This window comes from Manis javanica, chromosome 1 (assembly GCF_040802235.1).
Source record: "Manis javanica isolate MJ-LG chromosome 1, MJ_LKY, whole genome shotgun sequence".
Taxonomy (NCBI): Eukaryota; Metazoa; Chordata; class Mammalia; order Pholidota; family Manidae; genus Manis; species Manis javanica.
Genome location: NC_133156.1, coordinates 44,732,690 through 44,751,716, shown reverse-complemented (window position 1 = coordinate 44,751,716; position 19,027 = coordinate 44,732,690). Strand labels below are relative to the sequence as shown.

General features: G+C 38.6%; 1 protein-coding gene across 1 annotated transcript in view; it reads right to left on the bottom strand.

Annotated features, from left to right (window-relative positions):
- LOC140843441 (uncharacterized) overlaps positions 1-18,015 on the bottom strand; it is a 220,843-nt gene extending 202,828 nt beyond the window's left edge. Inside the window, exons 1-2 of the mRNA XM_073213066.1 lie at positions 17,999-18,015; positions 17,518-17,942 (exon numbers count right to left, since the gene is read on the bottom strand). Of these exons, the coding sequence (XP_073069167.1) occupies positions 17,518-17,942; positions 17,999-18,015 (442 nt within the window). The remainder of the gene's footprint in view (positions 1-17,517; positions 17,943-17,998) is intronic.
- Positions 18,016-19,027: the final 1,012 nt, after the last annotated feature.

Genomic DNA, 19,027 nt, shown 5'->3' with positions numbered 1-19,027 from the left:
ATAGGCATCATTAGAAATATGAAATGGCAAAAGAATCTTGCACAAACCAAAATCCCTCAAACACCAAAAAGAGGACTAAGTGAAACTTTAATCACCAAACTTCTTGATAAACATTTCAAAATATATATCATAAACATGCTCACAGAGCTATAGGAAAATATTCAAGACCTCAGGGAGGAATTCAAGAAACAGGAACTTTGAAAACACAGCATCTGAAATGAAACATACAATAGAGGGATTTAACAACAGATTAGATGAGGAAGAGGAGATGGTAAATGAAATAGAAATTAAAGAAGAGGAATACAAGGAAGCTGAGGCACACAGAGAAAAAGGATCTCTAGGTATTGAAAGAACTGTGTGACATATCCAAACAGAACAATATTCGCCTTAGAGGTGTACCAGAAGAAGGAGAGAGAGAAAAAGGAACAGAGAGCATCAGTGAGGAGGTAATTGCTGAAAACTTCCCCAATCTGGGAAAGGAGATAGTCTCTCAGGCCATGGACATGCACAGATCTCCCAACACAAGAGACCCAAGGAAGACATATAATAATTAAAATGGCAAAGATCAAGGACAAGGGCAGAGTATTATAAGCAGCCAGAGAGAGAAAAAAGATCACATACAAAGGAATACCCATCAGGCTGTCATTGGACTTCTCAGCAGAAACATTACAGGCCAGAAGGGAGTGGCATGATATACTTAATGCAATGAAGCAGAATGGCCTCCAAACAAGAGTACTCTACCTAACAAGATTATCATTTAAATTTGAAGAAGGGACTAAACAATATCCAGATAAGCAAAAGTTGAGAGAATTCACTTCCCACAAACAGTCTCTATAGTATACTTTAGAGGGACTGCTTTAGATAGAAGTGTTCCTAAGGGAAGATAGCTGTCACCGAAGGAAGTGAAACCACAGTAAAGGAAGTAGACCAATTAATCACTAAGCAGATGGAAAATTAAATCAATTGCCCTGAAAGTTAGTCAAGGAATAGACAAAGAGTACATAATATGACACCTAATATACAATGAGAGGAAGAGGAAGAAAAATAAGGGTGGGGGAAAAAAAAGAACCTTTAGACTGTGTTTATCATAGCATAATAAGTGAGTTGCATTAGACCCTTAGATAGTAAAGAAGCTGCCCTTAAACCTTTGGTGACCATGAATGTAAAGCCTGCAATGGCATAAATACATATCTATCGATAATCACCCTAAATGTAAATGAACTGAATGTACCAAAGACACAGAGTTATATAATAAATAAAAAAACAAGACCCATCTATATGCTGCTGACAAGAGACTCACTTCAAACCCAAAGACATACAGACTAAAGCAATGGGATGGAAAAAGGCATTTTATGCAAATAATAGGGAGAAAAAAGCAGGACTCGCAGTATTTCTACCAGACAAAATAGACTTCAAAATAAAGAAAGTCACAAGAGACAAAGAAGGACATTACATAATGATAAAGGGCTCAGTCCAACCATAGGATATAACCATTATAAATATGTATATATCCAATAAAGGCACACCCAAATATGTGAAACAAATACTAACAGAATTAAAGGAGGAAACAGAATGCAAAACATTCGTTTTAGGAGACATCAACACACAACTCACTCCAATGGACAGATCAACCAGACAGAATATAAGGAGGACACAGAGGCACTGAACAACACACTAGAAGAGATGGCCCTAACAGACATCTACAGAACACTCCACCCAAAAGCAACAGGATACACATGCTACTCAAATGCAACATGGAACATTTTCCAGAAAAGATCACATTCTAGGCCACAAAAAGAGCCTCAGTAAATTCAAAACGAGTAAAATTGTACCTACCAGCTTCTAAGACCACAAAGGTATGAAAGTAGAAATAAATTACACAAAGAAAATAAAAAAGGAGGCTTAACAACATACTCTTAAATAATCAATGGATCAAATAAAAACAGAGATCAAGAAATACATGGAGAAAAATGACAATAACTCAACACTGCAAAATCTGTGGGACAAAGGGAAGGTTGTGCTAAGAGGGAGGTATATTATAATAGAGACCAAACTCAGGAAAGAAGAACAATCCCATATGAACAGGAACACTCTAAACTCAAAATTAATGAACTTAGAAAAAATAAGAACAAATAAGGCCCAAAGTCAGTAGGAGGGACATAATAAAGATTAGAGCAGAAATAAATAAAATCAAGAACAATGAAACAATAGAAAGAATCAATGAAAGCAGGAGCTGGTACTTTGAGAAAATAAACAAAATAGATAAACCCCTAGCCAGACTTATCAAGAACAAAAGAGAATCTACACACATAAACAAAATCAGAAATGAGAAAGGAAAAATCACTACAGACACCACAGAAATACAAAGAATTATTAGAGAATACTATGAAAAATTATATGCTAACAAATTAGATAACCTAGAAGAAATGGACAACTTTCCAGAAAAATACAACCTTCCAAGACTGACCCACGAAGAACCAATCACTGGCAATGAAATTGAATTGGTAATCAAAAAACTACCTAAGAACAAAACCCCTGGACCAGAAGGCTTCACTGCTGACTTATCAAACATTTAGAGAAGACATAATATCCATTCTCCTTAAAGTTTTCCAAAATGTAGAAGAGAGGGGAATACTTCCAAACTCATTATATGAGGCCAGCATCACTCTACTACCAAAACCAGGCAAAAACACCACAAAAAAGAAAATTACAGACCAATATCCCTGAAGAACACAGATGTAAAAATACTCAACAAAATGTTAGCAAATTGAATTCAAACATATATCAAAAAGCTCATCCATCATGTACAAGTAGGATTTATTCCCAGGATGCAAGGATAGTACAACATTTGAAAATCCATCAACATCATCCACCACATCAACAAAAAGAAGGATAAAAACCACATGATCATCTCCATAGATGCTGAAAAAGCATTCAACAAAATTCAACATCCATTCATGATAAAAACTCTCAACAAAATGGGTATAGAGGGCAAGTACCTCAACATAATAAAGGCCATATATGATAAACCCACAGCCAACATCATACTTAACAGTGAGAAGCTGAAAGCTTTCCTTTTAAGAATGGGAACAAGACAATGATGCCCACTCTCCCCACTTTTTTCAACAGAGTACTGGAGGTCCTAGCCATGGCAATCAGACAACACAAAGAAATAGAAGGCATTCAGAATGGTAAGAAGATGATAAACTATCACTGCAGATTAATTGGTATTGCACATAAAAACCCTAAGGAATCCACCCAAAACTACTAGAACTAATATCTGAACTCAGTAAAGTTGCAGGATACAAAATGAATACACAGAAATCTATTCATTCCTATATACAAATGATGAATTAGCAAAAAGAGAAATCAAGAAAAAAATTCCATTCACAATTGCATCAAAAAGAAAAACATACCTAGGAATAAACCTAACCAAGGAAAGACCTAAACTCAGAAAACTACAAGACACTCAGAGAAATTAAGAAAGACACCAATAAATAGAAATACATCCTGTGCTCATGGATAGGAAGAATTAATTGTATCAAAATGCCCATCCTGCTTAATGCAATCTACATATTCAATGCAATCCCTATCAAAATACCAACAGCATTCTTCAGTGAACTAGAACAAAAAGTTCTAAAATTCACATGGAACCACAAAACATACTGCAGAACCAAACCAATTCTGAGAAGGAAGAATAAAGCTGGGGGAATCACGTTCCCCAACTTTAAGTTATACTACAAAGCCACAGTAATCAAGACAAATTAGTACTGGCACAAGAACAAAGTCACAGAGCAGTGGAACAGAATAGAGACTCCAGACATTAACCCAAACATTTATGGTAAGTTAATATACGATAAAGGAGCCATGGACATACAATGGGGAAATGATAGCCTCTTCAACAACTGGTGTTGGCAAAACTGAACAGCTAAATGTAAGAGAATGAAACTGGATTATTGTCTAACCCCATACACAAAAGTAAATTCGAGATGGATCGATGACCCAAATGTAAGTCATGAAACCATAAAACTCTTAGAACAAAACATAGGCAAAAATCTCTTGAATATAAACATGAGTAAATTTTTCCTGAACACATCTCCTTGGCAAGGGGAAAAAAAGCAAAATGAACAAATAGGACTACATCAAAGTAAAAAGTTTCTGTACAGCAAAGGACAACACCAGCAGAACAAAAAGGCATCCTACAGTATGGGAGAATATATTCGTAAATGATTTATCTGATAAGAGGTTAAGATCCAAAATATATAAAGTACTCACATACCTCAACACCCAAAAAGCAAATAACCCTATTAAAAAGTGGGCAGGGGGTATGAACAGACACTTCTCCAAAGAAGAAATTCAGATGGCCAACAGGCACATGAAAAGATGCTCCACATCGCTAATCATCAGAGAAATGCAAATTAAAACCACAATGAGATATCACCTCACACCAGTTAGGATGGCCACCATCCAAAAGACATACAACAACAAATGTTGGAAAGGATGTGGAGAAAAGGGAACCGTTCTACACTGTTGGTGGGAATGTAAATTAGTTCAACCATTGTGGAAAGCAATATGAAATTTCCTCAAAATTAAAAATATAAATATCATTTGACCCAGTAATTCCACTACCAGGATTTTCACTGAAGAAAACAGGATCCCTGATTCAAAAAGACATATGCACCCCTACATTTATGGTAGCACTATTTACAATAACCAAGAAATGGAAACAACCTAAGTGTCCATCAGTAGATGAATGGATAAAGAGGTGGTACATATACACAATGGAATATTATTCAGCCATAAGAAGAAAACAAATCCTACCACTTGCAACAACATGAATGGAGCTAGAGGGTATTATGCTCAGGGAAATAGATGGAGAGAGAAGCCAGATGGAGAAAGACAAGTACCAAACGATTTCCCTCATTTGTGGAGTATAACAACACAGCAAAACTGAAGGAACAAAACAGCAGCAGACTCACAAACTCCAAAAAGGGACTATGGTTACCAAAGGGTAGGGGTAGGGAAGGTGGGTGGAGGGAGGGAGGAGGAGCATAAAGGGTATTATGATTAGCACACATAATATAGGGGGTCACAGAGAAGGCAGCATAGCACAGAGAAGGGAAGTAGTGACTCTATAGAATCTTACTATGTTAATGCACAATGACTGTAATGGGGTGTGGTAGAGGAACTTGATAATATGGGTGAATGTAGTAACCACAATGTTCCTCATGTGAAACCTTCACGAGAATGTATATCAATGATACCTGAATAAAAGTAAATTTTTTAAAGGATCTGGTCTTACTTTTAAAGTATTATTACTGGTATTATTATAGCTTAATTTTTAGAATTCATTACAATGTATACCAAGATAGATGGTGGTCTAGAATACAATACCACTATTTTCTCAATAAGAAGGTTCCTAAAATGTTTCTAGCCAAATTGAGCATATAAACTTTTATATTAAAATAGAAGAGTTAAATATTTACTTGTAATGACTCATTTTTTATACTTATTTAATATCACATATTATATAAAATACAATAATTCAGAATTACTCCTCTTTACTACACTCACATTACTTGAAATAATTTTATTTGAATTCTTCACCTGCATCTCTATCATCATTCCTTTATCTACCCAGTATTCGCGTTTTGAGATGTCTAACAGTTTTCCAGAGTTCATCAAATTCACTTCTGCCTAAATTATTTGTATTTGTGCAAATGTAATCAATAGCAACATTACCCCAAGCCTGAAGTACTCATTAGCATTACATTAGGTTGCTTACTCGTCTCATCATCTCATAGGAATACATTCTTAATTGCCACAAACCCAAACACATAGAATTTTCCTCTCTTAAGGACTCTAAATTTTTTGTTTACAGTAACATACAATGCTTAAAGTTGTGAAGTCAAACCTCTTGGAACAATTACTAAAACTATAACATTTTTTGTGTCTTTTTAAACCTATTGTGGCAGATGATCGCTTTAAGTATCCAAAACTTGCATTCATTTAAGTCATCAGGGTTTATGTATTTTCCTCAAACTTTGACACGATTTTACAGTACATCTATTATGAAAGGCTTCATAAGAACTTTTTATTAAATGTCACTCAGTCTTCTGGAGGATGCTAGGTGGGGGAAAATAAACCCTTTCTTAGTTTAATCGTCAATCAGGCAGTATGCTAAGAATCTTACATGTAATATCTTTTATATAAAATCCTCAGGATAATCCTATGGGGCAGACAATATTTTTGTTGCCCTTTTCCAAATGAGAAAACCAAGGCAGTTAAGTAACTTGTCTGAGATCACAGGGCTTAAAAAGTGATAGAGTATTTGAAACTCTAAAATCTCATGTTATTGGTCATTACTTTCCGTGATGCTTCTAGTCAAGACTACTGGCATAACAACCATGTTAGAGAACAACTAAGAAAATGAAAGAGTAGGATCCAGAGAAAAGCATAAATTTTCCTGTTATAAAAGATGAAGAGGGGCGGAGCCAACATGGCAGCGTGAGTAGGACAGTGGGAATCCCCTCCCAAAAACATATATATTTTTGAAAATAGAACAAATACAACTAATCCTAAAAGAGAGACCAGAAGATACAGGACAACAGCCAGACTACATCCACTCATGCGAGAGCCCAGCGCTTGGTGAAAGGGGTAAGATACAAGCCCCGGCCCGGCGGGACCCGGGTACACCTCCCCGCAGCTCCTGGCAGGAGGAAGAAGGAGCCCAGGACTGGCAAACACCCAGCCCCAGCCACCCGCACCAGAGCGGAGACACAGTGCATGCGTGGAGGGCTGGAAACTTGGGAAATAGGGCAGCAAGACCTCTGAGCAGGTTCCAAAGCTGATGCCCTTGTGACAAAGAAAAGTGAGTGCTTTTTGAAAGTCTTAAAGGGACAGGGACATAACAGCTGGATGGAAACAACAAAGGCCACAGTCCAGTGACTGGAAATTACAGGGAAAACTGGGTACACTAACCCCCTGGGCAACAGCTCTGAGACCCCTCACGGAGGTAAAAAGCCAAACAACCCCCTGGTCCATTACCCCTCCAGGCACTGCGAAAGCAGAGAAGCAGCCTGAGGCTGGCCACGCCCTCAGAAAGGGAGTTTTCTCCATATCAGCTGGGCAAGACACAAAGACCCAGTCTACATGCAATTACCAAACACAAGCCACTAGGGGTCGCTGTTGTACCAGTAAGGAAAGGCCAGGAGCAAGTGAAAAGTTTGGCCCTACCAGCTGACAGTCAATAGCACCTGTCAACATGAAAAGGCAAAAAAATATGATCCAGACAAGACTAACCCAGACAGCTTTGGCATCTGCTACATCTTCCCCTGAGAAGGAACCTGGGGAGATAGATTTAACCAGTCTTCCTGGAAAAGAATTCAAAACAAAAGTCATAACCATGCTGATGGACTTGCAGAGAAATATGCAAGAACTAAGGAAGGAGAATACAGAAATAAAACAAGCTCTGGAAGGACTTCAAAACAGAATGGACGAGATGCAAGAGACCATTAATGGACTAGAAAACACAGAACAGGAACACAGAGAAGCTGATGCAGAGAGAGATAAAAGGATCTCCAGGAATGAAAGAATTCTAAGAGACCGGAGTGACCAAACAAAAAGGAACAATATTTGCATTATAGGGGTACCAGAAGAAGAAGAGAGAGAAAAGGGGATAGAAAGTGTCTTTGAAGAAATAATTGCCGAAAACTTCCCCAAACTAGGGGAAGAAATGGCCTCTCAGACCACAGAGGTACACAGAACTCCCATGACAAGGGATCCAAGGAGGGCAACACCAAGACACATAATAATTAAAATGGCAAAGATCAAAGACAAGCAAAGTATTAAAGGCAGCCAGAGAGAAAAAAAAGGTTACCTACAAAGGGAAACCCATAAGGCTATCATCAGACTTGTCAACAGAAACCCTACAGGCCAGAAGAGAACGCCATGATATACTTAATGCAATGAAACAGAAGGGTGTTGAAACAAGACTACTGTATCCATCACGAATATCACTTAAATATGAAGGAGGGATTAAACAAGTCCCAGACAAGCAAAAGTTGAGGGAATTTGCCTCCCACAAACCACCTCTACAGGGCATCCTACAGGGACTGCTCTAGATGGGAGCACTCCTAAAAAGAGCACAGAACAGAACACCCAACATATGAAGAAGGGAGGAGGAGGAATAAGAAGGAAGAGAAATAAAGAATCATCAGACCGCGTTTATAATAGCTCAACAAGCGAGTTAAATTAGACATTAAGATAGTAAAGAAGCTAACCCTGAACCTTTGGTAACGACAAACTTAAAGCCTGCAATGGCAATAAGTTCATACCTCTCAATAATCACCCTAAATGTGAATGGACTGAATGCACCAATCAAAAGACACAGAGTAATAGAATGGATAAAAAAGCAATATCCATCCATATGCTGCTTACAAGAGACTCACCTCAAACCCAAAGACATGCACAGACTTAAAGTCAAGGGATGGAAAAAGATATTTCATGCAAACAACAGAGAGAAGAAAGCAGGGGTTGCAATTCTGGTATCAGACAAAACAGACTTCAAAATAAAGAAAGTAACAAAAGACAAAGTAGGACATTACATAAGGATAAAGGGCTCAGTCCAACAAGAGGATATAACCATTATAAATATATATGCACCTAATACAGGAGCACCAACATATGTGAAATAAATACTAACAGAACTAAAGGAGGAAATAGAATGCAATGCATTCATTCTAGGAGACTTCAACACACCACTCACTCCAAAGGACAGATCCACCAGACAGAAAATAAGTAAGGACACAGAGGCACTGAACAACACACTAGAACAGATGGACCTAATAGACATCTACAGAACTCTACATCCAAAAGCAACAGGATACACATTCTTCTCAAGTGCACATGGAACATTCTCCAGAATAGACCACGTACTAGGCCACAAAAAGAGCCTCAGTAAATTCCAAAAGATTGAAATCCTACCAACCCACTTTTCAGACCACAAAGGCATAAAACTAGAAATAAACTGTACAAAGAAAGCAAAAGGCTCACAAACACATGGAGGCTTAACAACACGGTCCTAAATAATCAATGGATCAATGACCAAATCAAAATGGAAATTCAGTAATATATGGAAACAAACGACAACAACAACACTAAGCCCCAACTACTGTGGGACACAGCAAAAGCAGTCTTAAGAGGAAAGTATATAGCAATCCAGGCATATTTAAAGAAGGAAGAACAAACCCAAAGGAATAGTCTAATGTCACAATTATCGAAATTGGAAAAAGAAGAACAAATGAGGCCTAAGGTCAGCAAAAGGAGGGACATAATAAAGATCAGAGAAGAAATAAATAAAATTGAGAATAATAAAACAATAGAAAAAATCAATGAAACCAAGAGCTGGTTCTTTGAGAAAATAAACAAAATAGATAAGCCTCTAGTCAGCCTTATTAAGAGGAAAAGAGAGTCAACACAAATCAACAGTATCAGAAACAAGAAAGGAAAAATCATGACGGACCCCACAGAAATACAAAGAATTATTAGAGAGTACTATGAAAACCTATATGCTAACAAGCTTGGAAACCTAAGAAAAATGGACAACTTCCTAGAAAAATACAACCTTCCAAGACTGACCCAGAAAGAAACAGAAAATCTAAACAGACCAATTACCAGCAACAAAATTGAAGTAGTAATCAAAAAACTACCAAAGAACAAAACCCCCGGGCCAGATGGATTCACCTCAGAATTTTATCAGACATACAGGGAAGACATAATACCCATTCTCCTTAAAGTTTTCCAAAAAATAGAAGAGGAGGGGGGATACTCCCAAACTCATTCTATGAAGCTAATATCACCCTAATACCAAAACCAGGCAAAGACCCCACCAAAAAAGAAAACTACAGACCAATATCCCTAATGAACGTAGATGCAAAAATACTCAACAAAATATTAGCAAACCAAATTCAAAAATACATCAAAAGGATCGTACACCATGACCAAGTGGGAATCATCCCAGGGATGCAAGGATGGTACAACATTCGAAAATCCATCAACATCATCCACCACATCAACAAAAAGAAAGACCAAAAGCACATGATCATCTCCATAGATGCTGAAAAAGCATTTGACAAAGTTCAACATCCATTCATGATAAAAACTCTCAGCAAAATGGGAATAGAGGGCAAGTACCTCAACATAATAAAGGCTATCTATGATAAACCCACAGCCAACATTATATTGAACAGTGAGAAACTGAAAGCTTTCCTCTGAGATCGGGAACTAGACAGGGATGCCCACTCTCCCCACTGTTATTTAACATAGTACTGGAGGTCCTAGCCACGGCAATTAGACAAAACAAAGAAATACAAGGAATCCAGATTGGTAAAGAAGAAGTTAAACTGTCACTATTTGCAGATGACATGATACTATACATAAAAAATCCTAAAGAATCCATCCCAAAACTACTAGAACTGATATCGGAATACAGCAAAGTTGCAGGATAAAAAATCAACACACAGAAATCTGTGGCTTTCCTATACACTAACAATGAACCAACAGAAAGAGAAATCAGGAAAAAACTCCATTCACAATTGCAGCAAAAAAAATAAAATACCTAGGAATAAATCTAACCAAAGAAGTGAAAGACTTGTACTCTGAAAACTACAAGTCACTCTTAAAAGAAATTTAAGGGGACACTAACAGATGGAAACTCATCCCATGCTCGTGGCTAGGAAGAATTAATATCGTCAAAATGGCCATCCTGCCCAAAGCAATATATAGATTTGATGCAATCCCTATGAAACTACCAGCAACATTCTTCAATGAATTGGAACAAACAATTCAAAAATTCATATGGAAACACCAAAGACCCTGAATAGCCAAAGCAATCCTGAGAAAGAAGAATAAAGTAGGGGGGACCTCACTCCCCAACTTCAAGCTCTACTATAAAGCCATAGTAATCAAGACAATTTGGTACTGGCACAAGAACAGAGCCACAGACCAATGGAACAGACTAGAGAATCCAGACATTAACCCAGACATATATGGTCAATTAACATTTGATAAAGGAGCCATGGACATACAATGGCAAAATGACAGTCTCTTCAACAAATGGTGCTGGCAAAACTGGACAGCTACATGAAGGAGAATGAAACTGGACCATTGCCTAACCCCATATACTAAAGTAAACTCAAAATGGATCAAAGAGCTGAATATAAGTCATGAAACCATTAAGCTCTTGGAAGAAAATATACGCAAAAACCTCTTAGACATAAACATGAGTGACCTTTTCTTGAACATATCTCCCGGGCAAGGAAAACAACAGCAAAAATGAACAAGTGGGACTATATTAAGCTGAAAAGCCTCTGTACAGCAAAGGACACCATCAAAAGAACAAAAAGGAACCCTACAGCATGGGAGAATATATTTGAAAATGACAGATCTGAGAAAGGCTTGACGTCCAGAATATATAAAGATCTCACATGCCACAACAAACAAAAAACAAATAACCCAATGAAAAAATGGGCAGAGGAACTGAACAGTTCTCTAAAAAAGAAATGCAGATGGCCAACAGACACATGAAAAGATGCTCCACATCACTAATTATCAGAGAAATGCAAATTAAAACTACAATGAGGTATCACCTCACACCAGTAAGTATAGCTGCCATCCAAAAGACAAACAACAACAAATGTTGGCGAGGCTGTGGAGAAAGGGGAACCCTCCTACACTGCTGGTGGGAATGTAAATAAGTTCAACCATTGTGGAAAGCAGTATGGAGGTACATCAAAATGCTCAAAACAGACTTACCATTTGACCCAGGAATTCCACTCCTAGGAATTTACCCTAAGAATGCAGCAATCAAGTTTGAGAAAGACAGATGCACCCCTATGTTTATGACAGCACTATTTACAATAGCCAAGAATTGGAAGCAACCTAAATGTCCATCGATAGATGAATGGATAAAGAAGATGTGGTACATATACATAAGAAAAGGGCAAATCCTACCATTTGCAGCAACATGGATGGAGCTGGATGGTATTATGATCAGCGAAATAAGCCAAGCAGAGAAAGAGAAATACCAAATGATTTCACTCATATGTGGAGTATAAGAACAAAGGAAAAACTGAAGGAACAAAACAGCAGCAGAATCACAGAACTCAAGAATGGACTAACAGGTACCAAAGGGAAAGGGACTGGGGAGGATGGTTGGGTAGGGAGGGATAAGGGGGGAGAAGAAGAAGAGGGGTATTAAGATTAGCATGCATGGGGGGGTGGGAGAAAGGGGAGGGCTGTACAACACAGAGAAGACAAGTAGTGATTCTACAACACTTTGCTATGCTGATGGACAGTGACTGTAAAGGGGTGTTTAGGGAGGACCTGGTATAGGGGAGAGCATAGTAAACATAGTATTCTTCATGTAAGTGTAGATTAATGATAACAACAACAAATAAAAGCAGTTCCTGTGTGGTGACCTCCAATGAGTTCTACACAATGGTATAAATGGCATATAAAAGTGTAGGCAAAGGGTTTGTTTGTGTTTATACAGAGTATCAAAGCCTAATTTGGCTACCCCAAAAATGAACTAAGATACGATATGAAAAAGAACTTCCAACATCAGCACTCTCTGGAAGACTCATGCCAGAAGATGATCATCAAAAACCCCAACAAAAATCCACGCGCTGCTACAGGTGTAGATGCACTTATCCCACCGGTTCCTGGACTTGCCATGGGAATGAAGAAGGAGATATCTAAGCTGGCCTGTGCATACAGTAAAACAACAAATTTGACTGGAACTCAACCAAGAATTAGGAGAAGTGCAAATTTTAGGGCTCCAAAATCTTACAACTACAGACTATTCACTGTTAAAAGAACATATGGGATGTGAACAGTCCTCAGGAATGGGTTGTTTTAATTTGTCTGATTTCTCTCAGACTGTTGAAGTTCAGTTGGACAATATCCACCATATCATAGGTAAGTTTTCATAAATGCCTAAGGTTTCTAACTGGTTTTCTTGGTTTCACTGGAGATGGCTGGAAATTATAGGTATGCTTTGGTTATGTAACTGTACTCCTATTATGTTAATATGTGTGCACAATTTAATTAGTAGTTTAAAACCTATACATGCTTAAGGTACTCTACAAGAAGATATGTCAAAGAAATAATCAATCTTCCCATGTTTTTCTTCTGCCTGCTACTTCTATAGCTTTTCTTCTTCTTTCCTAATTACAACCCCTAAATAGAATTCGTGCCTCATATCGAATTTACCGTGTATCACAATTCTTCCAAGTGGTAAAGATACCTCAAGACAAATGCTAGGCATAGAGGCCACAGGGCATAAATATGCAAAGAAGTAAAAACCTAACCTTTTCAAACAATATGGCTTCTCTCTCACTTGCCAACTTTACATTTCCCTGTATGGCCCCGGAAGATGACTGGTTAGCCAGAGATGGGTAAGATTCCTCAAGGGAGGAACAACCTAAGACAGACACAGTTGCAGGGGGGCCATCAGGTGAGAAATTGGGGATCAACAGAGGTGAGGCTTAGAACTGATCCCCCCCTGTTCTGAGAGAAATCTGCTGCATCCGTGGATGTTTTATTGCTCTTGTCTAGCTTGGATTAACACATAGTCTACAGGCACACACCTGATCATCTACATTTGCTCTCTTACAACACTAAACTATGTTTTCTACCTTTATCTTGCATCTACCTACCACTTCAGCATTTTATTAAAAATAATAATAATAAAGAGAGAAATGCGGTATCCACATATAAATCAAGTATAAAAATCAAACGAATATTCATATTTGAACTGTTTATAGTTCATAGTGCATGATCAAAACTGAAAGTTTCTGTGATGACTGCCCTTGTACTGTTCACCATGTAATTTATTTATTATGTAAGAATTTGTTCTCCATGTAAGAACTTGTTCGTTATGCTTCAGAAGATTGGAGACTGACGAAAATTAGGCTTGGGGTGGATTAATGATTATACATTGAGGATTGAGTCCCCTGTACAGAATTTTATTGTTGTTAACAACCATTTGATCAATAAATAGGAGAGATGCCCTCACAAAAAAAAAAAAAAAAAAGTACACACTTCCAATTGTAAAATAAATAAGTCACCAGGATGTAATGTATAGCATAAGGAATATAGTCAAAATATTGTAACAACTTGGTATGGTGATAGCTGGTACCTAGAATTATCATGTATATAAATGTTTAATCACTGTGTTATACACCTGAAACTAATGTAATACTGTGTGTCAACTACCCTTCAATAAAAAATAATTCTCTAAAAAAAAAAAAAAGATGAAGAGTGCAACAGGAGAGAGAAATATGGTCAAAGTGTGCTTTTTAAAAATTAACATAATTAAATTTTCATGGACCAAAGGGAGGCCAATTTTTCAGAGACAAAACGGAGATATTTCTTGAACTACATTTTAAAGGTTTTTCTTTTCTACGGAGTTCATTACAGAACCAAAGGGATTTAAGTTGAAAAAACTTTTCCTAAAATTGCAACTTCTTAGAGCCTGGGAAGTTTGCGTAAGGAAACAAAATTTATCCTTTCTGGTTTCTTTTCAAAAAGTAAAGGGTAGGGCTAGGAAAGTGTGATTTTTCATATGACTAGAATTTCTCCATAACAAATAACATCAGTGGGTGGAAAACTTCATCTTAGACAGTCAGCTGTGTGAGAAGAAAAGGGGAAGCTCAATTAAACAGGTCAAGAAAAGATGATTTAACTACCTTGTAACTTTATTCAATTATGTTCCTTTGCGGAATGTACTTGATTATTCAATAAATGTACCTTGAGTATTCATTATTTGACTAGCACTTTGTTAAGCATTTTAAGTTTATAAAGAAGGGTTACTGTCCTCAATCTATTTAAAATTTAAGAGTGCATAGTTATCATTGGATGGTAGAATTATCTTGATTTTTAATTTCCCTTTTGGGCTATATTTCCCAGCTATATCAACATAGACAAACTAATCTCTCTAAGCCTATATTTCTTCATCTATAAAGGAGGAATAATATTAATAGTATCCATCTCATAAAGTTCATATGAGGAACAGATAATGATACATAGTAAATGTTTTCAATAAATATTAGCTTTTATTTCATTTTTACTATTACTTAAATGCTTGCTATTTTTAATAGGACCTCTACAATTCAATTGTGGCTGAGGAACAATACAGTATTTATTTAACATTAAATAGCTCTTGTTTAGCAAATTTATTGCTGCCACAAAACAACATGGAATTAATCACCTAATGAATGTCAAATCAGGAATCCAAAGGAGTGGTCACTTGCCAGACAGGTCAGAAATAGCTTGAAAGAAGCTTCGTTTCCTTGAGTGAAGAGGAAGCAGGAGAAAAGCACAGGCAGCCAATGTCAGATGCCAGGGAAAAAAATAGGCACAAATTATGGAACTTGGAATAGAAGCAACCAGGACATAGTAAAGAAACAAGAGTATTGAGGGGGTTCCTTCAGCCAGTTTCAAGGACACCAAAGATTTTCCCTTTTAAGTTTTTTCCATCCTGATGTTCACATATTCTCTTCTTAGAGAAAAGTTATCCTCCCTTCTCCTATGGTTCATGCACTGGCAATGCTCTATCTGTTCCTCTGCAAGTCTGCTAAGAATTGCTAAGCTCCTGTACTTGCTACATGTAGGAGCTATAGGTAATCATCTCTAGCCAGAAAGACGTGGGAAAATATTTCTCTATACCAGGTGCTGTAGTAGAAAGAGCATAGGCTGAGAATTCCTGGCTTTGTTTATAGGCTGGGGAAATGTGGTATTTCATATGATTAGGATTTCTCCATGACAACAGTCTTTGACATCAGTGGGCACAAAACTTCACAAAGAACAGTCAGCTGTATGGGAAGTAAAGCATGTACACATATGCTTATATTACTTACATTTCAGAACCTCAGTCTTTCCACATGTAAAATGGAGAGGTAACAACATGGTTGTAAAGAACATTCATTTGATAAAGTCAGTAAGGTACTTAATATACCCGGTATAAAATATACTTAGAACTCAAATAAGAGATGTGATAGATTAAAAAATGAATACAAAGAAGAAAAGGAGAAAAAGTGAATATAAAGGCAGAACTTCATTGCAGACTTTTTTTTTTTTTGGCAACCCCTGATTTGAAGAGTCAAAAACAAATAGGTCACTAGGAAACCAAGGAGAAAAAAAGTGCTTCAAAGTTGATCCATCCTGGATTCTAGCCCGTCTAAGCATTTTCAGCAATAGATCTCTAGATTCTGTTTCATTATTTGAAATTTTTAAAATTTCCTCTCATTAACTATACAGAATCCATTAACACCCACATTAATTTGCCATTATATTTCAGTGAGAGAACCCTATTCTCCTTAATGCATACTAATACGGTAAGTGCTTGCATGGCCCTTAATTATACAAATGCTCACAGCAACTTTATTTGTAATAGGCAAAATCTGGAAACGACCGAAATGCCCATCAAGAGGTGGTATATCCAAACAATGGAGTACTACTCAGCAATAAAGAGGACTGAAACAGTAATACATACAACATGGACAAATACAATGCTAAGGGAAAACATATAAACATAATGTCAATTGAAAAAAATCAAATACAAAAGACTACACACTACACACTGTAGAAATCCATTTATGACGAGATTCTAAATAAGATAAAATACAGTGATAAAAATCAGATCAGTGGTTGCCTGGGGCTGGGCATCTGAGATTCACTGCAGAGTCATGAAAACACTTAAGGCTATGAAAATGTTCCCATTCCTTGACTCTGGCGGTAGTTACACCACTGTGTATAACCACCGATATCAAACCCTACACTAAAACTGGTGAATTATATTATATATAAATAGGCTGGAGAAAAAAATCTGTAAGGCAACTCCTGCTTCCTAACAACTAATAGGAACTTTCTCATATGCAGTTTTAAATAAATGATGATGCAAATTCCAGCAAATCAAAATTAGATCCCAGTATTTTTTTCAGTGTCATTCAAAAAGTCTACACTATATTCTCAAAACACTTGCATACTGCAAATATGAGAAAGGCACCTTATTTACCATCTCTGTCTAACTTCAAGGGTTTTGGTAGCTTTCAGCATTTGTATAAACTTTGTTGCTTTCCACACACCACCGACTTTTTTTTTTGTATCATTAATTTTGCTGTATACATGAACTCAATTGCATATACTCTATCATATACTATATATATAGTATATATATACTGTGTCAGCTGACATATCCAATAAAACCGTCTTCACTCATTTTTTATATTCATTCCCATTTGCTCAACCAATATTTGTTGAGAGCGGGCTAGGTCGGGAGCTGCGCTGGGTGCCAGAGCTACAGCGACGCCCGCAGGGGACGCGTGCCCCGCCTTCCCAGGCCTTGCCGTCCAGTGAAACCCCGCAGCGCCATCTTCATGAAAGGCCGTTAGACTAACGCCTTGCATCTCCACCAAAGGTTCTGAGGAAACTACGGAAAGAATCTGGAGAACTTACTGCCAGCAGCCAGAACAGCCCGTGGGCCTGACAATGGTGTCCGAGGACACTCGGTGATGGAGTGCCCCGGGGCTGCGCTCGCTGTTCGTTGGGTCAGAGCTGGACCGCGGCGTGCCCTGCCGGCACCTCCTGAGGGCGCGCCGACCTGCCTCTGGCCTCGGTGGCCGCCGGGAAGCCGCGCACGGCGTACTGCGTGGCCGCCAGGGGGAGCGGCGCTCCCAAGAGCACCCGGGGCCAGGCCCCGGTCGGGGCCAGCCAGGCACTGGGCGCTCGGGGAGCTGGACGTGGAGACCGGGCTGCGGTAGCGGCGGGCCGCTCCAGGGCCTGGCTGTGCCCGGGAAAGAAGCCCGAGTCCGCGCCTTCCGCCTTCTGCCCACCGCCTGGCTCCAGGTGTGAGCACTGCGACCCGGACCTCACAACTAGCCCTTCACACGCCAGGTCTCACCTGGGCCTGGGAAAGTGAACCTTTCCTCGTACTTACACTGGATCAGCCAACATATCCGATAAACCTGTCTTCATTCATTTTTTACATTTATTCATTCAATATGTTCATACAACCAATATTTATTGAGCACGGGCTGGGCCAGGAGCTGTGCTGGGTGCCGGGGCTACAGCGACTCCCAAAGGCGTCGCACGCCCCGCCCTCCCAGGCCTTGTGGTCCAGCGCCGTCAATGAGCTCAGCAAGGCCGGCGTGAACACCTGTAGCGCACCTACTGCACGAGGCACTCACCTACATCATTTGGCCACACAACAGCCAGGTGACTCTCATTATTCCTCAGATTGAACAGCAAGGACCGTGGAGCACAGAGTTAAGTAATTTTTCTGATATACTCAGTCGGTCAGCCCTGGGCAAAACAGTCACTGTGACTAAGCTTACCCATGGTGCTGTCTTGACCTCATCTTGCCACACAGAGTTCCAGGCTGGCCTTTTTCTATTCTCCTTAAATGCCACGATATGAAGGCTCCTCCACTCAGCTAAAGGGGTGTTCATTAAAATTTTAAGTCAAGGAGAAACATTTCCCTAAAGTCCAGGGGTTCTCACCTGCAGCAGCACTAGAAGGCAGCTTGTGCGACCCCCCCCACACCCTCACCCCCACCCCCGCACCCTCCTCCCCAGCATTTAATGCAGTAGATCTGGGGTGGGGCCCAAGAATTGACACGCCTACCAGGGAGGCTGAGATTGCCAGCTTAGGGAAAACGTTTTGAGAATCACTACTCTAAACGAGCAAGTAGGGCTCTGAACTCTTGTTATCTACTTAAAACACAGCAACAAGAATAAAAGTATACAGAACTCTTCTTGTTATCTACTTAAAACATGGCAACAAGAACAATCAGAGTACATAAGAGAAGTTTGCAGTCTTAAACCATTTGTAGGTGAAGCAATTAAGGTTCAAAAATATGTGAATCCTAATGGAAATTATTGATGTTATCATTATTATGATCAATTTAGATTTCATCAATTGTAACAAATATTCCACTCTGGTGGGGGATGTTGGTAATTGGAGAGGG